General features: G+C 40.0%; 1 protein-coding gene and 1 long non-coding RNA gene across 2 annotated transcripts in view; one reads left to right on the forward strand and one right to left on the reverse strand.

The window, feature by feature from the left end:
• Positions 1-24,307, reverse strand: part of wwc1 (WW and C2 domain containing 1) — a 35,159-nt gene extending 10,852 nt beyond the window's left edge. Inside the window, exons 1-9 of the mRNA XM_077740464.1 lie at positions 23,458-24,307; positions 9,673-9,782; positions 6,516-6,719; positions 6,291-6,367; positions 6,122-6,201; positions 3,597-3,726; positions 1,282-1,428; positions 1,147-1,217; positions 821-1,066 (exon numbers count right to left, since the gene is read on the reverse strand). Coding sequence (XP_077596590.1) covers positions 821-1,066; positions 1,147-1,217; positions 1,282-1,428; positions 3,597-3,726; positions 6,122-6,201; positions 6,291-6,367; positions 6,516-6,719; positions 9,673-9,782; positions 23,458-23,576 — 1,184 coding nt within the window. The 5' untranslated portion in view covers positions 23,577-24,307. The remainder of the gene's footprint in view (positions 1-820; positions 1,067-1,146; positions 1,218-1,281; positions 1,429-3,596; positions 3,727-6,121; positions 6,202-6,290; positions 6,368-6,515; positions 6,720-9,672; positions 9,783-23,457) is intronic.
• On the forward strand, positions 22,963-24,388 carry LOC144212515 (uncharacterized). The gene is made up of 2 exons (XR_013329779.1): positions 22,963-23,991; positions 24,050-24,388. It is a non-coding gene; the product is annotated as an uncharacterized LOC144212515 (long non-coding RNA).
• The last annotated feature ends 240 nt before the right edge of the window (positions 24,389-24,628 follow it).

Here is a 24,628-nt window from a genome sequence, read left to right on the forward strand (position 1 = left end):
CACTTCTTTTAATTTATGTTTTTAACCTTCCATTTTCAATTTACATATAGTCCTGCGGGCTGCAATTGGCCCCTGGGTGCAAAGTTATAGAGCCCTATTCGTATGGTGGATTGTAATTAAAACATTTAATATAAAAATCCTAATTTATGCAGGAAAGTGTTAAATCACAATTTCACTGCTCAAACTGTGTACAAGGTTAAAATGGGTTAAAATAGAAGAAGGGTTCAGGGTCCAGCATAGTCTGCAATTTGTGATAAGGATTGCTGACGTTTGACGTCATGCGTGGTCAAAGGACGTTTGGTTTTCAAAATGACCGTTTTTATGTGTTCTGTTCTTGTTTTGCATCTGCGACAGAAAGTGCAAATGTTTGCATTGTTTCGTTTTTATGTGTTCTGTTCTTGTGTTGCATCTGCGACAGAAAGTGCAAATGTTTGCATTGTTTCGGTGGGGAACTTGTTTTCCAAAATTAAATTCACAGCATGTTGCGCCACTAAGTGTACACAGTGCTCACAACTACAATTCAGCTTATTTCTCAGTAGAGTCGTAACTGCTGGGGCTTAAAACCGGTTTCCTAGCAACACACATTCTCCTCGGAGACAGTACTTTTTAAAATCATTTCTTTACGGGGGTTGTAAAAACATTATTATTTTATAAATAAGAAATTAGTTTGTCTTCACACTGCTCTTCTTTGTCCAACCTGAAGGTGCTTTAAAAGCGGCAAGTGCTTTACTAGTTTATTTCCAATGGGTACATTAATAGTTCAATCATGGTAAAGTCATTGTCACTTAAAAATTACGACCAAATTATGAGGGCTCCCCACCTTTCGGTCAAAGCCTTGCTCTGGTTGTCCCTGGCAGCTTGCAAATCAGTCTCCAGGCGCTTCTTCTCTGTCTCCAGCTTCTCTGCGTCATTGGGTTCGAGGCGTTGGCGTGGCCTCACATACTGCAACTCCTTCAGTAGCTCTTCCTTCTCGCTAATGAGGATGAGGCGGTCCCGCTCGGGGTCCAGCAGGCCCGGCCAGGCCTCACTGTCCAACTTGGCAATCTGTACCTCGATGGTGGCAATCCTGATAGGTGTGAAGACAATTAGAATAAGGGGCTGCAGTGATCAAACCACAAAAAATACATTAAAAAGCCTGACATATACCTTTGTTTGGCCTCCTCGTATTTCAGACTCATACGGACTTTTTCTGCCAGTTTATTGGAAATGCTCGTGGGCTGCGTACAAGCGGAAAGCAACTTTACTAACGCCTTTTTCTCGTCGTTTCTGTTGCCGACTCACCTCGGCGGGGATGTCAGTCTGGGATCCGGCGTCACAGTAGCGCCGAGGTATGGAGAGTTCCGAGTTAGTCAACGATGGACTGCTGCCCCACAGATCCTGCTGTGAGCCTGAGTCCAGCTGGAAAGCATCCTTCAGAACTGCCAGTTTCTGTGTGGCAAGGGTAATAGATACAAAAATGTTCCAAATCATAATTTTCTAATGGTGTACATAACGCCAGACCACGTCTTGACTCACAAACCCGATTTTTTGTCAGATTTCTTTTAGTTAGACTGGTATGACCATTTTGGCCATTACTACCTTACCTAAAGTGACACAAATGCAAAATCCCTCATGACCAATGTTCCTTCTGAGCTGTGCGTGTGCGCAATTGCGCAGTACTCTTGTCTTCTCTGCGCAGCAACAATCAAATGGCGCGCAGTAAATAAAATCCAAACGTTTTTTTTTTTTTACCCCTTTCCCCATGATGTCGCTGTTTACGCGCCAGCCAGTGGCAGTAACTCTGTCCACTCTTATGTTTTTCGTGTTTTACAGCCCTTCTATCAAGCGGTGAAATCGGGTGAGAACTGTCTAAAACTACTGTGTGTGTGTGTGGTTATGTGCGTGCGTGCGTGTCTAGAATGTGCTATCGTTTGTCTTCAACCTACACAATGGACTACTAATGGAAATTAGCCCTCGGCTACAATCTTACATATATGTTTATTAACATGAATATATTTATGTTCATTAATATGTGCTATCCCTTATTAAATAAATCAAAGCAAAATCATGGAAAGGTATTGCATATAAATGGAAACTTGACTATCTCAAGTGACACGTTCAGCAGAAAAGTCATTTGAATAAGAATGAGAGGTTAAAAGGACAGATGTGTAAAATAAGGTAAAATTTAAGTCGGATTTGTGCATATTCTAATAACATTTATGAAGATGTTTTATTCATAGATATTTCTTCATTCATTTTCTGAACCGCTTTATCCACTTTATCACTCGCAGGGGGTGCTGGAGCCTATCCCTGCTGACTTTGGGCCAGGGGCAGGGGCACATGGAGACGGACAGCCACACTCAGACCCATACCTACGGGCAATTTTAGAGTGTCCAATCAGCCTACAATGCATATTTTTGGGATGTGGGAGGAAAACGGAACTAAAAGAAATAACACGCAGGCCCAGGGAGAACATACAAATTCAACACCGGTGGACCGACGTGGATTTGAACCCAAGACCCCAGAGCTGTGAGGCCGACGCGCGAACCACTCATTCGCCGGGCCGCCCATTCATAGATATTAATCATTACATTTTATTATTACTAAATCATGTGTAATAGACATGCACCTGCTTATGGCAGGTGTGATACTGGTGTGTGCCCATAGCGAGCAATGATGATGTTGCTCACATTGGTACTCAGTGTGCTCAGGGAGGCTGTCTTTGTGCCCAGACAAACAAAAAATAGAGGGAATATTGCTCATGACTACAGAATGAAGAATAATTCCGAACATAGTCATTGCGTTCAGAAACATTCACTAATTCCCGAATCTCTATAGCAGGGGTGCCAAACTCATTTTTTGTCACGGGCCACATTGTAGTTTGGATTTCAACCAGGGGCTGTTATGTCTTCCCAATACATCTATATTCTTTATTTGGATTTGATCATTAAACAGAAAGTCAGCACTCATCATTTACTTTCTCGGGCCACAGAAAATGAGGCCACCACTTTGACATCTGTGGGCTATAGTGATTTTGAACATACTACCTACCGTATTCCCTCAAATATTTCAGCTTCAACTATCGCGGTTTCACTACATCGTGTTTTTTTTCCGGGGGAAATTTTTATTGTAAATTCATAAAAATGTGAAAATCCACGATGAAACTCGCAGGCGGAAGCCATTCCCCTGTCCTCCGCTTGCTACTAGAACTCAGCACTGAGTATGCCCCCTCACCCCCTTCAAAATCCGTATAATTTTAGTACTATTAAACACATCAGTAATATTAAACCACTAGTTATGTGTTGCTTTGTGAATAGATGGCAAATTAGAACAAATAAAAATGTTTTTCTAATCCAATATCCTGTTTTTGGTGTGTTTTTTTCAGTGGGGTGGTACAAATTAATTTGGTTTGAGTTCATTTCTATGGGAAACGTTCGTTTGAGTTACGAGAAAATCGACATACGAGCTCAGTCTGGGAATGCATTAAGCTCGTATCTCGAGGTACCACCGTACACTATTGAGTAAAATATATAGACTACCGGATCAATATTTGTATAGTAAGTAAAAGATGAAAAACAGAGCCTGAGTGAGGCATTATTGTAACAGTGATTTTCCACCTGTATAAGGTCTTGTTTCTCCTTCTCGCCGGTGCTGATGGCATCTCGGATAGAGCGCACCTCGCTGAGGATGGCTTGTGCCTCTTGCAGCTTGAAACCATATGGGCAATTGGACACTTTCTGGTCAATCCTGACAAGCACAACATTTAATTTTATACTTATATATAACACTGCGCTTCGGTAATTGTATAATGACAGAAAATGAATGAATGAAATATGTTTAAGCTTAGTAATTAAAAATAATAATAAATAAAAACAGGTCTTTGACTTTGTTTTCAATAGAAAATGTTAAACAAAAAAATATTACATTTAATAAGTAAAATTTAAATGTATAACAAGAATACAAAGGAAATATATATATATATATATATGTATATGTATATGTATATGCATATGCATATGCATATATATATATATATATATATATATATATATATATATATATATATATATATATATATATATATATATATATATATATATATATATATATATATATATATATATATATATATATATATATATATATATATATATATATATATATATATATATATATATATATATATATATATATATATATATATATATATATATATATATATATATATATATATATATATATATATATATACATACATACATACATACATACACACACAATCACAAAAAATACAATAATAATTGTTAATTAGTTAGTTAGTAATATTGAAATAAAGTACAATTGAGAGGCTCAAAAAAGGATTTGGACAAATTTGGGTGACCAATCTCTCTAAATGATGGACCAACTGTCAAAACAGTTGTTGATTTATTTGATAATAAACTAGACATTGATTACTCGATTAATTGCGACAGATCTAGATGGCAGACATACTGGTCCTCTAAAAGAAACCAAATGAAACCAAAAATGACTGACACTCCTTAATTAAGAGATGGAGAAATGTTCAGCACTACGGCATACAGCCTCCAGAGGCTGCCGACAAGGTATTAATGAAGTCATGCACGTGTCACACTAACAGGTCATTCTACATTCTTCAAGGAAGGAGAGAGAGAGCACAACATACATGGAGAATGAGGAAGTGAAAGGCGGGGAAAGAAGCCTCTAATCCTCTCTTATGTGCTTCTCAAACAAGGCAGTGCGGGAAGAGTGTCATTGCCAGTTTCAAACAAATGCGCATTAGTGTAATATTTAATGAGGAGTGTGTAGGACTTGTATGAAATTAAATCATACAACATTCTATCTGACTTCAAACATTTAGTTGACCTGGGAAAGTTTCTCAAAAGAATGATTATAAATAAAAAATGTGTTTATTTAAGAATGACATCCCTTAATTCCTTCATTCTTCCTTCTCTCTTGTGTTTATGAACTATTTTTTCTGGCTTGCCACCATCACCGCTTGTGTTAAACACCCCATAACCAGAGTATTTCTGTTTGAATGTTTTAAATTTTATTTATTTTGTTTTACCAACATTTTATTCTCCAATAATCTTTTTTCATTGCGGGGCAGTGTGACTTTGCCCAAGTGTCCTTGAGGGAGATACTGAACCCTGTGTTTCTCCTGATACCGTGTCATCAGTTGATAAATAACGACTGTTAAAGTGCTTTGGGAAAGTATAAAAGCGCAAGTCTATATACCATTTATTCATTAAAAATACCTCCATTATCAATTTTGAAAAATTATAAATGTAATTGAGGGCTTGGGCCCATATATGTGAAAATAACATTTTGGGTCACTAGTATCTTAAAATTTTGGTAAATGGTCTGTATGCAAAATTTTGAACAAGTCTCATATGAGCCTGTAATATTGATTTTTTTTTTAAAACTCAAAAGATGAGTCACTACTCTGTGGCTGATATTTCAACAAACATGTTTCCCACACATTTTTTTCAAGACGCCCAAAAATTTCAAAACACACCGAGTATTTGGCCAAATCTTATCAGGAAGCTAGTGGCCGCATTACAGCCCTAAGCCTATTTTGTATTTGCGCAAGTGGCGATAGGTCGCCAAGCGCCGTCTGGTGACTGTAACAGGAGAGGGATGGTGGGAGGTGGAGTCATGAAGGAATGTTGTTCGACTACTCAGCTACTCATTAATCCTCCTGTGACACTCTCAATTGCGAGAGCAGGTAGCAGAAATTCGTCTTGTGTCAACTAGGATTTGACAGCTAATTTGCCAGAGAATAAGAATCACATTTCTAAAATTAACTCATTATGGCGACATTGTTGTTATGAGAGAAAGAATGCCTCTGCCTCCATCACCTTGACTGCTGCAACTTGAATTTGTAGTCCAGTTATTCTCCTCAGCTGGTGTTTTTATAGAAACACTCATGTTTAATGACAGTAAGGAATGTACGATAAATGCTGAGGCAACAACTGAGGCGATAAGGAAACATTTCCTGCTTAGCCTAAATGATGTTTGTACTAATGTCTTAGTCACCGGAGGGAATCTACACTTTATCAAGTATTTGAAAAAATGGCATTGAGAAAAATGGTTCAATAAAACCAACAAAAGTAGTAAATATTACTCTTTGAGGGTCTCGAAGCCTTGTTCTTTGTATTGTAGCTCTTGCTTCATACAGGCCAGGTCCCGCTTTAGTTTGTTGACCTGAGAAACACACAAGAAACAAAAAAGGGATACTGCAGTTATATAATTTCAAAGTGATTCTTAAAATAACGTTTGGGACTTTCTCCTACCCGACTTTTGGCTGTGGCTATTTCTGCTTTGAGGATGTCCGGGTCGTACTTGCTGGAACTGGACGTTCTGGAATTCACTGGAATGATAAGAGTCGCAAAAATATGTAAAGAACAATTCTGTAGTTTGATAGAGACTAAAAACTGGAATTGACTATTCAAAGGGTGTATGAAAGAATCTCAGTTGACCAAAATGAGTTTTAGTCATTCATTTGAAACAACACTCACAACTGGTCTGTGATGAGGACTTGTCCCGCCAGCTGTTGTTGAGCTGCAGGTACTCTTGTTGAGCGAGATGGAGCCTCTGCTCTTTCACCTGGTAGATTTCCTTCTGGGCACTGAGGGCGTCACGGGCCACGGCCAAGTACTCCCGCAGCATCGCCTCCTGTTCCCGCTGCCACTGGGACCGGGGGTCCTCCAGCTGGGTACTTTCTGGGAGAAAGAGTTTAAAATCAGATCAAATATTAGCTGGCGGAAAAATTCATTGTAAATATACAGTGGGGCAAATCAGTATTTAGTGAACCAACAATTGTGCAAGTTATCCTACTTGAAATGATTAGAGAGGCCTGTAATTGTCAACATGGGTAAACTTCAACCATGAGTAAGAATGTGGGAAAAAAAACAGAAAATCCCATGTTTTGATTTTTAAAGAATTTATTTCCAAGTTAGATTGGAAAATAAGTATTTGGTCACCTTCTAACAAGCAAGATTTCTGGCTGTCAAAGAGGTCTAACTTCTTCTCACGAGGTCTCCACTTGTTACGTGCATTAATAGAATGTTTTAACTCATTATCGGTATAAAAGACACCTGTCCACAACCTCAGTCTCTCACACTCCAAACTCCAGAATGGCCAACACCAAAGAGCTGTCAAAGAACATCAGAGACAGAATTGTAGACCCGCAACAGGCTGGAAGACTGAATCAGGAATGGGTAAAACGCTTAGTGTAAAGAAATCAACTGTGGGAGCAATTATTAGAAAATGCAAGACATACAAGACCACTGAAAATCTCCCTCGATCTGGGGATCCATGCAAGTTTTCACCCTTTGGAGTCAAAATGATAACAAGAACAGTGACCAAAAATCCCAGAACCACACGGGGGACCTAGTGAATGATCTACAGAGGGCTGGGAACACAGTAACAAAGGCTACGACCAGTAACACAATTTGCCGCCAGGGACTAAAATCCTGCACTGCCAGACGTGTCCCCCTGCTGAAGCCAGTACACATCCAGACCCGTCTGTGGTTCGCTAGAGAGCATTGGGATGATCCAGAAGAGGACTGGGAGTATGTGTTATGGTCAGATGAAACCAAAATAGAACTTTTTGGTAGAAACACAGGTTTTCATGTTTGAAGGAGAAAGAATACAGAATTGCATCTGAAGAACACCATGCCCACTGTGAAGAATGGGGGTGGAAACATCATGCTTTTGGGGGTTGTTTTTTGCAAAGGGACCAGCACGACTGACCTGTGTAAAGGAAAGAATGAATGGGGCCACGTATCGAGAGATTTTGAGTGAAAATCTCCTTCCATCAGAAAAGACATTGAAAATTTTCCATCAGAAAAGACATTGAAAATGAGACTTGGCTGGGACTTTCAGCATGACAATGATCCCAAAGACAGACAGCCAGGGCAACGAAGGAGTGGCTTTGTAAAAGCATTTCAAGGTGCTGGAGTCGCCTAGCCAGTCTGCAGAACTCAACCTCATGGAAAATATGTGGAGGGAGTGGAAAGTCTGTGTTGCCCAACGACAAACCCCAAAACATCACTACTCTTGAGGGGATCTGCATAGAGGAATGGGCCAAAATACCAGCAACAGTGTGTGAAAAGCTTGTGAAGAGTTACAGAAAACGTTTAGCGTCCGTTACTGCCAACAAACAAACAAAGTATTGAGATTAACTTTTGATATTGACCAAATACTTATTCTCCATCTTGATTTGCAAATAAATTCTATAAAAATCATTTTTGTATGAGAGCTTCTTCAATTTGCCTGGGGCGACCTCGGGATCGTAACATGTCACCGAGTCCTCGTTCCGGAGACTGTTTACTGGAAGATAGGACTGACCTTTACACCAGAATGCAGACCTGGCAGGATGCTTAAACTAATGCAGTGTGATCGCCATCCAAATACCATCATGGTTACTCGCATATTTTCGTAAATCGTGACGCTCTTTTCACTTGATTATGGAATTGTTTTGCCGAATGGAGGCTTGTTTGTTTAATTTCCAATGGAGTTGTTTTTGAGTTCCGACTTTAATTGATATTATTGAATACCTGATATGCGATGATTGTTACAGGAGTTGTTTTTGCGAGAAAGCCAGTTGGCCGTGGCATGAGAGCCTGTTTATCATTGTAGCGCACTGTCTTTTTTTGCTGCATATCTTTCATGTATAACAGATATCTATGAGCACTGAACGATTTATTCAGACGAGTTTCTCCTACGAATTTTTAAATATGGGCATATAGCGGACGCAAGAGGCTGCTCATAAGAACATCATGGGCACCCGTCTTTCTCCCGGCAACTCTTTTTTATCAGTGTTGTCTTTTGCCCGTTAGTCACTGCAGGATGGTGCTTGCTTGGCAATACGAGAGGATTACTACTTCCCGGGGAAGTTGGCAAGTGGTGATCCTATTGTGAGGACATTTGAGTGCATAACTTTTGGAATATTTTGAAGGGAAGACAAAAGAAAACAACACTCGATAAGTCAGGGTGGAGGCTGGGCAAACAGAGAGAAGAAAGTTTTTTTTTTATTTACTTGCTTTAAAACAAAATTGAAATTAAGTTGAGTGTAAGGTTAAATCAAACTTATTTTTGAGTGTCTCTGTATTGTAATCCAAGTTCATATAAATGTGTTTGTTATGTTACGAGCATGTTGCCATGCAAAAAGTCTCTCTAATTTTAGTACTATGGTGAATTAGAACAAATCGAAATGTTTTTTCATTCCAATATCCTGTTTTTGGTGTTTTTTTCGGAGGGTTAGAATGAATGAATTTTTTTGTTCATTTCTATGGGAAACGTTGATTTGAGATACAAGTAAATTGACATATGAGGTCAGTCCCGGAACACATTAGGCTCGTGTATCAAAGTGCCACTTTAATTTTCCCTCATTTTTGTGTTTCATCAAGTTTCATAAAAAATTGGGACACTTTGACCAATTTTAAATGGTTCGGTTGGTTGTTGTGTGAGGACTATGGAATGAATTAGAGGATTTACATATAGTCTCTACTTACGAAATTTTCAAGTTACGAAAAACGTTTTGGAACCAATTTATTTCGTAAGTAGAGATACGACTGTATTTATTTATGTATAATGCAAATTAACGACAGAAGGCATCTATAATAAAAAAACATTAACATTGATAAAAGTGTCTGTGCTTTTAGGACTCACTTGTATTGTGGTCGACATAGTATGCCCCAACCACAGGGTCAAACACCTCCTCCCAACCGACTGGTAGCTCATCTCCGATACAGTCGGCAAACGTCAGAGGCTTCGTATTTCTGTGGTGGAGAAATAGAAAACAGTATTTGTTGCTTTAACCTGTATGGACAAGATATGTAATAAGAATATTTTCAAAATATAACTAGGGCAACCAGTGTTTTTTCATTCATTCCTTCATTTTCTGAACAGAGGAGACAGACAACCAAACACACTCACTTATACCTTAGGGCAATTTAGAGTGTTCAACCAGCCTACCAGGCATGTTTTTAAAATGTGGGAAGAAACCGGAGTACGCAAAGAAAACCCACACAAGCTCTCAAGCACTTTAAATCAATTGGAGATTTAATGTTGTCAATTAGTTAATTTTTGGGGCAAGTGAAAATGTGATGCCCCTGATGTGGATGCCAGGTCTTCATGACGTTGTGTTTTAAAAAGAACCAAATATAATCACTTCCACTATAAAGGGTTGGAACTAGTACCAAGTGTTAAAAAATAATAATAATTTGACTTCCTTGTGCTCATTGCACTTTTAAACCCCCAAAACACTCTCAATACTCACCCCCAAAACACTCTCAATACTCAAATAAACAGAACATTAGACCTATATAGAGGAAATGCCTAACATGAATGACAACAGAATGTGGGTGGGAACACTTGGAAAATGGACTGAAGCCATACATCGAACTCAATTTAACAGCGTGGAGAAACAGCTTTGTGAACAGCTTGGGAGTGATGAATGTCGGATGGCCACCAACACAGTAGTACAAAGACGGGTAGGCAGCGCTGCATATGTTACGTGGCGATTTGGAATGGATTGACGATGGCTGGGCAAAAGTGCCGGCGAGCACTATATTTTGAGCTTAATGTCATGCCTCCCACATGCTCTAAAAACATGTAAACATCTTATACACTGAAATCATTGGCCATTCACTGATGGTTGTGCCTACCCTTCCTTAATCAATCTTGACTAGCTATTTTTTGCTATAGTTCACATTTATTGCTTTAGTTTTCGAACAAGTTTTGAAAAACATGCATGGGAGACAAAAAAAGTAGAGGGTGAAACGATCGAGGTCCCTTCTGCAAACCACAATAGGAGGAAACCGACCCGCGGCATTCCTCGAGAACTACCAATGCATCGCTTGGAGGTAACTAGGGCAACCGTCGGCCTTCCAGCCAGTCAGCGCAGTCGTGTTTGTGTGTGTGTCTGTGAGTGAGTGTGTGTGTATGGGGTGGGGGGGTTTCCCATTTCTGTTTTGATGCAACATTTGTTTCTTTACTATTTGTCAAAATTGTGTTTTTCTAATGATGAAATATGGACATAAGCAAAGTCCAAGAGAAAACGCTATTCATTTTTAAAAGTGAAAATGACTCGTGTATAGCTGTGCCTGTACACATTAAATGGACTGTCTAACAAAAGGCAATGTTTGAGGCAATTTAAGTCTTATATTCTAACTAGTTTATTTTGTCTCCTAAAATGTCCTTTAGTCACCAAAGTAAAATGTAAAAATCAGTCGTAAATTTTTTTTTAGGATGTTTAATTATTAATGTCAAAAGTGGTTAGTCGGCATCAAGTATGAACAGATTGCTTTTAAAGCCAGTTATACTCTTTGGAGCATGGCTAAGAGTTATTGCTTGGTTGAATGGCTTTCCAAGCCAACATTCAACTAACAATTTCAAGTACGTCAAGTACTGCTTCAATGAAGGGGACAAAAAGGAGAGGAAGAGTCAACAATGCTTCTTCAGGTGTTTAGTGAATGGGAAGGGTCACATCACGTGTTTCAAAATATTTGGTCAACAAAATTATTCTGACAAAATACAATTCCACAAGTGGGTGTTTCTATGCGCATTCCCATGACGCACCTCCTGAACTGCGCCAGTTAAGAGTGAGAAAATAGTCAAATTTGTTACTTGAAAGTACAAGAAGAAGGTGACCCAAGAAAAAACAGTAAGTCTTGATAGAAAGTAAACTGCATCCTTTTCACTGATGAATAATAGGAAAAAAAGGGGCCAGGATGAGACCCCTTCACCCTCAGCTTGGCTCTAAATTTAGTTTCCTGACAGGGCGACACAGAAACTGCTGCCAATGGTTGGTTGGCCCGACACGTCCCTGTTCTTTAATTCTCCATTTTCACACTATCACCCTCTGAATCCTGTCCTCTAATGGCTGGAGGGGCAGTGCTGACAGCCGACCCGTACTTGGGGCTCTCCATTGCCTTGTGAGTGAAGGCCAGCTGGTTGCAGCAGCCAGGTCACCATCTCTCTATTAATCGCTCAATAGCCACCTGTCATCATCCTCACATGCTCCACTGATTCACAGTTTGGTTGTACCAAATTAAATCTCCAATCATCTGGCCTCTTGGCAGGCTCCATTTCTTATATCTATAATAATATTGAAAGTGTTGTTCAATAGTATCCAGGATACATCTGTGTGGTAGAACATAACGTATTATGCGGTTTATAATGCCCCCCTCCCCGCCATTTAATATGCCCAGGTATATTAAACGGCAGGGGTATATTAAATGGTGCACAAACGGGAAGCTACCATCCACTACGCACGTGACGAGGTGCATCAACATTTTGCAGTCGATACCTGTATTAGGTTAAAGTAGGTAATGTAACAGGATTAACCTTAATCTATTTCATTAGTAAACAAAATAAAGGCTGCACTTTAAGTGTAAGAGATTTAACCAAGTTTACTAATTTAACAGTACAATCTACCATATTTTGCAGTTTAATAAAACTCGTACTCATCGACAGTGGTGTGCTGTCAGGGACTTCAAGGCCTTCTCTGCTGACCTAAGATATATCTGAATCATATATTATATTTTGTCCCTCAATACTTATTAAATAATTCCAAATTATCTGTTAGTTTCATTTCATTGCTTCCTCATGGTTGCACTGCTTCCAGGTGTGTTTTCATATTGAAGCGTTTAACCAATAACATTTCAGCCATTATTTGTTGCCAGGGTCAGAAATCTGCCTCAAGACCTTAACAATCAGTTTGCAGGCTCTGCTGCATTAAGCAAGCGTCAATAAGACTGTTGCTTTAACCAATCAGAATTCGATTTGGTGACATCAAGGCCTTCTCGCAGGCATAGGAATATGCCATTGCCTTCTCGCAGGCATAGGAATACGTCATTGCCTTCTCGCAGTCGTAGGGAAATGTCATCGCTTTCACCAACTATTATTGGCTAGTAATATAGCAGGCGGACCAAAGCCAAAGTGAGGCAGCCAGAGATCGCAAACTGCACCCACAATGGCCGACGGAAGAAAACAAATGGATTTGGTTGCAGATTTGCTCACAAAGCCATTTTCCAGACTAACTTTTCCAGAAAAAAATGGACATCATTAAGCAAGGGCGGTCAAATCCAAAGCTAACAAGCCTGTTACAGCCAAGGAAAAGGGTGTTAAAGAATTTTTTTAATAATGCTGCTCTTTGTGTACAGGTATTTGAGTCATTTTTACAAAAAATAAAGAAAGAAAGGGGGAATTCAGAAGGACCTTTTAGAGCAGGGGTGCCTTTTTGACAAAGAGAGCCATAAACAATAAATATTTTCAATTACTCCTAAGAGCCACACAGAATTTAAAAGTAAAAATACATGAAATCATGTGCAATTCTAAGTCATTTCACAACTTTTGAAGAAAAAAAGTCTGAATTTTTTTTTAGAACATTTTTACGCTGTTGCTAATCAATGAGTAAGCATACAGAAGAGTGTAATGAAGAAAATTATGATGAAAAAGGTGCTATAGATAGTGTCAGTGCCACAGTGTTTCTCCTATTCGTATGTTCGGGTCTCAGATCCCTCACTAGCGGTTCCCGTATTTTACTCACCAGAGAGCCATATATACACCCATCAAAAAGAGTCACATGTGGCTCCCAAGCCACAGGTTCCCGACCCCTGATTTAGTGGGTCGGCTTGCCTTTATCTCATGATCGTTCATTTTGGGTGTCATTGTCTTTTTGCGTTCATGCTCCTTGTTAGCCTCTGTTGCTAATGATGGTAAAAACACCTTCCTCAGTATCCTCTTCTTCTGAGCGTTGGTCTAGACCAGTGATTTTCAAACTTTTTTGGCCACCGCCCCCTTCACCGCCGGGCCAAAATGCCAACGCCCCCCTCTTTACCCCTTTCCAACGAACGAAGCTTAAATAAATAGAAGACAGGCGCCTCAGATATTATTCGCTAATTTCGTTTCTTTTAATAGACCAATGCGCAGTTCACCTCGAATCATAAAAATTGATAGCTGATGCATTAAGCCGGTCGCTGTGCGCATACGTCTGTGGTTAAGCGTTGCCGGCGCGCTATTGTGTGCTCCTCTGCGGCTGACTGGATGGTGGTGGTTTCCCCAGTCGCCTGCATCGACGATAAACTCGCGACAATTCGTGATATACGGTATATGCGCGCTGCTCGTGAGCGCTCGAGCAGACAACGTTTCTTGTTTCAATAAAGCTTGTTTTTTGTCGACTTTTTATTACAGACAATCAATTTTTCCAGTCTTTCTACAAACACCAACGTCACATTTTACTGTAATTGCTCCATCGCCCCCTTCACTATTTCAACGCCCCCCATTCGCCTGTTTATTCGTCAGCGCCCCCCTGAAAGTTCACACCACCCCCCGGGGGGCGGTACCGCCCACTTTGAAAACCACTGGTCTAGACTCTAGAACTAGCGTCCACATTGCAACAGCGCTCCCGTCCTGTGTGGTCGGGTGGTGTAATTGCAGTTTAAAATTATCACATTTTATCGAAAGCTTTTATTATTATTGGTGACAAAAAAATAATCACAACAATTATTAATTATCATAAGAATTTTATCGCCCAGCTGTAGTTTGCAGTCATAAAATGGAGTAACAACTAATAGTATGTCACGCAAGAAGATTTAGGAAAGTGATATTTAGCAATATGCTATACTTGACGATTATATGAAAAATACTCTCCAATCGGTGCAGATTGACTATAAGCAAGTTTGAAAACTTCTCATTGAATGGCATCAGAAAGTGAAGCGTCACCAAACTTTTGGTTGATTCTGTTTATGAGTCACAAAGAAGCTAGGAAGCTCCTCCCGTAAATGTTTCAATGAAAATGCGCACAGGACCAGTTTCCTGATCACATGATGGTCTCCTTGTTTTTAACACAAAAGGAAAGAACTAAATATATTCCATAATGACTTTGCAAAATACCACTTTGCATGCCCCAACGCAAACAACGCTGTGGCCGGGCCTTGCCGTACAAATGCAAACTGACACACGGCGCGATGTAGTGCAATGGGTGCCCGGACGTTTGGTCGCTGGTCTTTTGGTCGCCGGTCTTTTGGTCCCCTTTGGTCGGCGGTCTTTTGGTCCCCGTTGGTCGCCGTTAGGGTTAGTGTTGTCAAATATACTTAAATATTAAACCCTAACCCTGACCCTAACAGCGACGATTGGGGTCCAAAAGAGTGGCGACCTAACGTCCGGTCACGAGTGCAATAGTGCCGAGGCTGAGCTGAATAGCTGAACCCTGACTCAGGTGGTGACGGTGTGGGGAAAAATGTTCGTACTGGGTTGAGTCCAAATCCCTTGTATCAATGTTAGAGAAAAACATCTATGCACAAATTGCATTCTGTCCACATTTAAAAAAATAAAAATAAAAGAAAAAGAAAAGAATATCAGACGACAAGCTCATACGCGACGACTACGCCTTATCTGGCTGACAACATTCCTGTGCCCTGATGACATGTGTTCAGTGCGTCACTGCAGGCTGAATGGATGATATTGCACGCTGAAGAATGTATTTAAGGCAAAGTGTGCAGGCAGAGCTAACTTGACAGGGTTTCTTCAAAACAAACACTTTTTTCCATTCCAAAATGTAACCAAAATTCTCAGTCTTCAATAAACCGGTGTCAAAATTATGTCCGCTTTGCCGGCAAAAAGTCAAGACTCGTTCCCGCTAAGGCTTGAATTTCACCAAGTGTACCCTTTGTCACTGATTCTGTGTATAACTTTTATGGAATATCTAGGCACAGCAGGTGTTGAGGGAATCAGGTATGGGGGCCGTGTTTTTTGCAGATGATGTGGTTTCTGTTGGCTTTATCAAGAAGCCACACTTTTCAACTCTCTGGTGCAGTTTGCAGCAGAGTGTAATGCGGCCGGTATGAGGGTCAGTACCTTCAAATCTGAGACCATCTCTGAGTTAAAAGTCCTTTCCTAAGTCAAGGAATTGAAATATTTTGAGCTCTTGTTTACGAGTGGGGGGCAAATTCAACGTTCACATGGGTCCTTTGTGGTAAAGGAGGAGCTGAACTGAAAGGTGAAGCTCCATTTACGGTCAATGTTCGTGGTTACCTTCACCTATGGTCACAAGCTGTGGGTCGTGAACAAAAGAACAAGATCTCAGATAAAAACGGCTAAAATGAGCACTCTCAATATACAGTAGTGGCTATCAGACAGTGAATGTCAGTAGAGCTGGTAATCCTTCGCATCGAGAGAACCAAATAAGGTGGTGCGGACATCTAATTTGGATGCGTCCCGGACACCTCCCTGAATAAGTGTACCGATAAACTCAGAGGAGGTTTCCGCATTAACCTATGACACGCTGGGGTCATTATGCCAACTGACTGTCATTTGATTGCCCACCTGACAAGGGGAGGACCTTTTTACAATTTTATGTTTTGCTCCAAGGGAGGACACTTGTCTGGCGGCATTCTAAAGCCAATGACGACCAGCACTACTGGTCGGTGCAGTTTAAAGAGAAGAAACAATGCTAGTAATCTAAAATATTCAATCACAAAAAATTTTGTTAGAGTTGGCCACTTGGTTACCTTCAAGTTACAGGATTGTTATTTACTGTACATTTCCCCTCATACAATGTTATACTGTGAGCTGTGGTTGATATCAGACACATTTAAACAGTTACAAAAGAGAAGTTAGTTTTAAAGTATTTTGGGCTACACAGAAAAGCAAAAAACCAGAATAACCCAAAGGCAAAAGATGTATTTTATTCAAGGTTACAAAATTAAAATTTTAGATTATAAGGTTAAAGTTGTTATTTTGGGGGTTTTCTCCAGGTACTCCAGTTTTCTCCTTCATTCCAAAAACATGCATACTCGGCTGGTTTGTCTTCGGTATGAGATTGTGCGTGTACATAAAAGGCGACCCAATAGAAGTAGGGACAAGTGTCGCTACACTGTAGTTTACATTAAAGGAAATTCGCCAAAACGTCAAAAAGCAAGGGATCAGCAGAAATAAATTGTGAAGCTTTCGTTTAACTTTGTTATTGTTGTTTTTTTTTAAATAATGGTTAAATAAGTTTTCCACAAATAACCTCCTTACTTGCCTCTATGAATAAGTTCATTTGAAATAAATACAGATATAAAGATCATACTATACTATACATACTATACTATATCACACTTGTTTCCATCGTGGCGGAGTGCTAACAAGTCTGAATATGTCAGTTAAGGGGTCTTGCCTGGGATGGCGGACCTGTGGAGAAGCACTATGCAATTTCGTCATACGCAGCTGAGGGTATGATGACTACTAAGCTTTTTGTCAAGTCAATGATGACGACAATGCCTATGTCTGATATATAATAAAAATAAAAAAATCCCTTGAGCACAAAGAGATGAAAAACCATTCATGGGAGTACCCGAAGAAAACCCACGCAAGCCCGCTTCCGGTTGGAACAGGTAAATGCCAAACTGGGATCGAACCCTCAACCCCAGAACTGTGTGGTCAATGTGCTAACCACTCACATGCCTGCTGTTGTAGATAATATATTTAACCCAAAAAACTCAACATCAATTAAATTACAAACATTTTCCCTTATCAAAAGAAACTACTGTAACTAAATATCTGAGCCTATGACGGTATTTTCTTCAAAAGTGAAATCTTGTTTGCGGTTATACCGGGGGAATTAAATGTGGAAGCCGTGGCAAGTATAAAGATGTGTTTAAGCTTTGTCAGTTATATATTATATATAACAGTCTGTGGTGCCTCATCCTGAACTTTGAACCTTGATCGGGGAATGAATCGGACGCTTGGCTGGCGAGTGCTAGTCAACCCTTCATACTGTGTGTTTCAGTAATATGTAGCAGTGCTGCCAACCCCAGTCGACCCCATTTCAGGAGTACCCTTGTCGCATTTCCTGAGTATTTCCGGAGTGAATGTGATTGCGATGGTATGAATTTTGTGGCATTTAAATTGGAAATTTGGTGGTACTTTACCGAAATGGTTGCTCAAAAAAAAAACTCATTGGGAATTTTTGGGGGGGATTTCCAGAGATTAGGGAGGTTCTCCAGAGTCCCGGAGTTTGCGTTACATTTTCAGAGAATCTCCTGAAATCCCGGAGTAGTTGGCAGCCCTGCTGTAGGCATGCGTGCATGAGAGCGAGTGAGTGAGCAAGCGAGTGTGTGAATGTGAAGGATATGTTCCAAAAAATGAAAAAGCGTGAAGATCAGCAGGATGCCACGATGGCCAGACGTAAGTAGATGTCTTGGTAGCAATTACCATGTCAGCACATCCCAATACAGTGGTACCTCGAGATACGAGCTCAATTCGTTCCGGGACTGAGCTCGAATGTTGATATTCTCGTAACTCAAATAAACGTTTCCCATTGAAATGAACTAAAAACAACTTAATTAGTTCCAACAGTCTGAAAAAACACCAAAAACAGGATATCAGATTGGAAAAATGTTTTATTTGTTCTAATTTGCCATCTAGTAATAATGTATCAAATGACTAGTGGTTTAATAGTATACGAAGATGTGTTTAAAATAACTAAAATTAGACTTATTTCGCGGAGGGTAGAGAGAGCGACAGAAAGGGAGGCGAGCGGGGGAGACTTTTTGCACCGGTGAATCGTAATATAACAAACTAATTTAAATCAACTTGAATTACGATGCATTGACACTCAAAAATAAATTTAATCTAACCTTACACTAAACTTAATTCAAACTTTGTTTTACATTTTTATACCTATCTTCTCCCGGCCGGGTTTACTCTGTTTGCCCCGCCTCCAACCTGAGTTTCAGATGCAACTTATCGATAATAATTTGTTTTTGTATTCCGTTCAAAATATTTCCCGAAAATTATGCACACTTATATCCTCACAAAAGAGATTTAGACATTAGAAGCGAATTGGTCGCCACAACATATTAAACTTCTGGTAAGAAAATTGTAATTTAATTGTTCGTTAAAAAGCATCAGGTTATCATCAAGATAGACTTATTTCTTTTTTCAAATTGAATAATTTGATATTTTGCATTTACAAAGACAGGCATACTAACTTCCTTATGGTAATGACCCTAATAATGCGCTTTTGCTTCACATAGTATCTCAGAAATACCACGTGCAATGATTTTTCTTATGTTCCCTTCAAAGTAACACATTGGTACTCTATTAAAACCATGAATATGGAGGTGACATTGTGACTCAGGGGGGCGGCTTTTACGCGAGAAATTGTAGAACTCAACAAAAGGGTGTGGCTTATACGAGGGGGGGCTTATATGCGAGTAAATACGGTAACAAATTGTATTCAAACACAATTTAGCAGATTGGATTGTTGTAAATAATTTGGTTGTAATTGCATGTTTTTGTGTGTGACTGTCTGTTTTGACAGGGTCACTCACTGCGTGGTGCGGCTGTTTGACTCCGTTTGAAACGTTTGCTCTTTGTGACTAAATTGTTCGCCACCCTTGTCATAAGGCAAATAGTTATAACACTAAGACGGTTGGACATTATAGCGGCGGAACATATTGATTGAATTACATCTGTTAAATTGTAATTGTTTTTTTTTAAATGTGCCCTCATCAATCAATTAATTGTCAACTCTTGATGATGAAATTAAGCAACAATTGATTTGAAATATTATTGGTTATTTAGAGCCCGCGATGGTACAGTGGATCAGAAGCCTGACTGCTGCATGGACAGTTTGGGTTCAACTCCCACTCGGTGGAGGTGTGATTGTGTGTTTTTTGTTTCATTATGTGTCCTGCGCTTGGCTGGAGACCAATTTGAGGTGTCGCCCACCTCCTGCCTGGTGTAAGCTCCAGCACCCCCCACAACCCCTGTTTGGACAAGTGGTACAGATGAATAATGAATAATTGTTTAATCCTGACTCCCAATAAGAAATGTAACATAATTTATGCTGTATTTCATTAAATCATGGCGGTCCGGTGGAGCGAGTGGTCAGCGCGTCGGCCTCACAGCTCTGGGATCTTGGGTTCAAATCCAGGATTGGTCCACCTGCGTGGAGTTTGCATGTTTCCAAAAAACATGCATGTTAGGCTGATTGGACACTATAAATTGCCCCTAGGTATGGATGTGAGTGTGCATGGTTGTCCATCTCCTTGTGCCCTGCGGTCGGCTGGCCACCGATTTAGATGTCTCCGCCTCTGGCCCGGAGTCAGCTGGGATGGGCTCCAGCACCCCCCACGGCCCTAATGAGCGGTTCAGTTTGAAACAATCCCTTCTGTGGAATAACTTCGGGGTGTGCAATAACACTGCAATATCTTAGATTGTGCAATATTTTAGAATTACTTTGCCCAAGCGTGACTTTTTAGATTACTTACATATGTTTTTACTGGGAAAAACACACTTTGTGGAGTAGCACCACCAATTTCGCTGTGTATAATGACAATAATGGCTTTTTTATTTGATTTGAAAATGAGACTTCATGTAATCAGACTTGTTTACTTCATTCATTCATCGTTTCAGCTGTGTATCTTCACGAGGTACATGGGGGCAGTGTTCTCGTTACCTCTGCGTCCTGCGTCTGATACGCACAGCTTTTCTTCCAGACGCACAATTTCAAGTAATGTGCTTTTTTCGGACGCAAAGAAATTTGTATCAAAAAAAAAACCAAAACACATATATCCGATAGCAAACCAATTTATTCCACATAATCTTTGCGAAATAATTCTCGCGAGACTAGCAGACACTAGCAGACGAAGGAGAGAAAGCGATAGCAAGAGTTTCGTAATAGTGTAAGAAAGATAAAAAATGTTTCAGAAAAAGCAAAACAGTCTGGATAGTTATTTCGCAGTTAAAAATACAACTAGTAAGAAAAGAACTGCAGAAGATTCGATCGATGATCATGAAGCAAAACGGGGGAAGCAAGGAAAAATACGCACATTTCAAAAGACTTTTGGCTGCAAAGAGAGGAGGATCTACGAGCTGAAAGACTAGTACAATGATAAATAAACCCTAACCCTAAACCATATAATAAATAAATTAAATCTGAATGTTTATATATCGTTGTTTATGTTTTATTTGCATCCGTAGTATGTTGGGACTCGTGACAAGTTTCCTGGGACGCACAGTTTTCAGACAAGCGAATCCCTGGGACTCGCAGTGTGCCAATTGTAAAATTATCACTGTGGGGGTTCTGAAACCTACCCTATCTAACTATGGGCAGTCATTTGCAAACATCTGCTTTAACTTTGGGAAAACAAAACTAATAACTTACAGATAATATCAAATATTTTAAAGAAAGGATTGAAATTTTAAAATGTTTCTCTGTAAATAATTGATTAATGCTGCTAGTTCAGAAGGATTCCATTCATCTCACCTTTAATTCCATTAACACATCATCGATCATTCACTGCCAATCTCCCCAGTGGCATCACACAATAAAGAATTAAAAAATGACTTCAAAATGCTAATGTTCACGCAATGAAAAAAACATCAGCTCTTTGAACTTGACCATGAGACCAGAATCCAGCAAAAACCATCAGCCCTGACCAAAACCCCCTCGCCTTTTGAGCGAGTCGTGAAACAGCCCAATGATCGTGTACTGGAAATCCACCACAAGCGTCTAAAGTTCTAGACACGAGGCATGAATGGGACTTAGGTGACAAAGTCTGAGTGGTCTTAAGTAAGTGTTAAGAATAAATTGGAAACCAGGCCTCCTCGCTATGGGGTGGTTTTGTACATTCATCACTGTGCACTAAGCCTATTACCAATACCTGACTTAATATTTGCAAGGGAACAGAAAATATCTCAATTCTGTTCTGCGCAGAAAACACAAGAATGAAGGTTTGCCCACCGCTCAAAAGAATGAAGAAACCATAAGCGTTGCAAAAATTGCGTCCAATATCAATAATTAAAACTATCGTTGCACAGATACCAAATGTTTAAATGTAAATGTCAGAAAGTACTACAGTGGTACCTCGACATATGAGCACCCCAACATACGAGTATTTTGAGATCCGAGAACATTTTTGAGCAAATAATTATCTCTAAATACGAGAACATTTTTAAGATATGAGAAAGCCTATCGGACTGAAGTTGACAAACTTGTAAACACACGATCCGGGGGTGGAGCGAGCGGACAAATCCCGCGGCGGCGAAAATTTCGCCGCCTAAACGTCCGGTCGGCGAACAATCCGGACGCCCAAACCTCCGGACAGCAAGCTGTCCGGCGCTTAAACGTCAGTCGCCCAAATGTCTTTCGACGAAGCGACAGAGTACCCTCTCTCTCTCTACCCTCTGCCAAATCCATCTAATTTTAGTTCTATTAAACACATTTTAGTAATATTAAACCACGAGTTAAACGTTACTTTGTTCAAAGATGGCGAATTAGAAAAAATAAAACCTTTTATTCCAATTCAATATCCTGTTTTTGGTGTTTTTTTCAGGGTGTTGGAACGTATTAATTTGTTTTTAGTTCATTTCAATGGGAAATGTTCGTTCGAGTTAAGAGAATATCAACATACGTGCTCAGTCCCGGAACTAATTAAGCTTGTATCTCGAGGTACCACTGTTTAGTCAGGAAATTAAGTTTTATGAACTGACATTGACAAGAGCATCTGTAAACATTTGTAGCTTTGTTAGGAGAAAAGTAGGGTAGTGATATTGTTCGAGTCTCGTACACTTCAGATTGTGTAATTTGTAATTTACAAATTACACCAATTTCCGAATAAAATGTAGATGTGTTGCTCTGTGTGTAAAAAGTGAATTGGGAGCTTCTAATTATTCTCTGGCTAAAGTTCTCTTGAGTTTTCTGGCTTCTCCAGCCAACACTCACATAAACTACCCAATCATACAACCTTCAAATGTTCCTCTTGTTCAAGATTCCCATGTTTATTGAGAACATGTGCAGAAATTATGTATTTTATTGACAAATTTGCCACTCGTTAAATCGTCCAAACCACAAAATATTCATCGTTATGAAGATTTTCACCTTCTTCTAGCGAGAAGTTAAACAAATTCAATTTTAAAATCCTGTATTATTCAGTGTAATAAATTGACCGCATTTTTGTTTGGAATTCCTTATTTTCTTCATTTCAAAGCCTCCTTTGAAATCATTGTTTATTATGATTCTTTGCTGTGATGGAGAACATAATGGTATTTTTTTAATAGGGAGTATATTTTTATTGAGGGCGTCCTCCCACATTCCAAAAACATACGTGGTAGGCTGATTTGACACCCTAAAATGCCCCTAGGTATGGGTGTGAGTGTGCATGGTTGTCTCTCTTTTTGTGCCGTGCGATTGGCTGGCCACCGATTCAGGGTTTCTGTCCCCTGCCTATGGCCAAGAGACAGCTGGGATTGGCTCCAGCACCCCCCGCGACCCTAATGGGAATAACGTGGTTACGAAAATGAGATGAAATTTTCAGTGAATGTTGCAATTTTCCTTTTCTGATTAGCAACGGGTCCTCCTTTTTTGTGTTGTGGAAATGGCCACCGTAGATTACGACATCAAATGATTTAGTATTAAATATGTAGCCATGCCATGTGGGCACCATCGACCTACTTTACCTGTCTCTGGGATCGATCCAACTGGTGTTATGGTTGATGTGATCAATGTAATAGACTTTGCCGTCAAAGTCTCTAGCTTCTTCCCATCCGTCGGGTAGTGGCAACTCCGTCCTCGGCATGTCAGCCGAGTCTCCATGTAATGAACTCCCTGCTACTACTTAAAATCCCATCGAGTGGAAACGATCGCTTTTCTTGGTCATCATCGTCTTTGTCATCAACGGTGCTGATGGTTATTCCCAACTAGTGGCCTTTTGGCTCACCAAAGCCATCGTGATAGTAATAATACCGTCGTACTCCAAGCAAAAAAACACAGATGAACAATTCCTATAAGTGACGCAGGCGGTAAAGCGGTCCCATCAGGCTGCACATGATTTCTCCAATGTCGCCATGTTTTAACGTTCCAACAAGTTGAGGGCAACTTTGATTGCCAAATTGCTGCGTCCTGTACTGGGATCCCCTCCCGTTAAAAGGGGACGCTTACGGGGGGCTCGCCTTCAACGTCTAAAAGCCACACGGCGAATTGCCGAGGCGAAGGTAAGAGAAGACTCGCGAAATGTGGGTTTAAACTGTTTCGTCGTCTTCTTGCCCACAGGACAGATCACCACCATGTTCGACCGAGGTCCGAGAAGGAACCGACGGGAGCCCGCCAGACAACCGAACGAGGCATAGAAAGAGCAGAAGTCCAAAAGGCAGGAGGCGTCGGTACCCAAATAAATTTTAAATTCAGCAATTTAAAAAATCGTCTTTCGTGGTAGAGGACGGAAAAGGATTCGAAATATGTGATGGACCTGGTGGATGAAGTGCTCGCACAGTTCCTAGGGACTTCACTTGTCGTCTACCGGGCAATGTAAAGTCAAAATATTTGTGTAGCGACTATGGAGCTTCACTGTGGTTCCGGTTTCAAAATAAAACCTGATATGAATTATAACAACTGAGATTATTCATGTTTCAATCAAATATTATAACGTATTGCTCTCATAAATAAATCGTAAGGTTGCCATATGATTGTGTTATTTAAAGCCAAAGAAATGCTTTGGATACCAGGACGGTATAGTACTATGGAAATCCTGTGGCATCCTCAAGCGGCCAATTGACGCACTTACATGAACTATTCAGATGGATGGTGATCTTTCAAACTGTATTTTTCAGAAAAACTTATTCGTGGGCGACC

This window comes from Stigmatopora nigra, chromosome 19, assembly GCF_051989575.1.
Source record: "Stigmatopora nigra isolate UIUO_SnigA chromosome 19, RoL_Snig_1.1, whole genome shotgun sequence".
NCBI classification, from domain to species: domain Eukaryota; kingdom Metazoa; phylum Chordata; class Actinopteri; order Syngnathiformes; family Syngnathidae; genus Stigmatopora; species Stigmatopora nigra.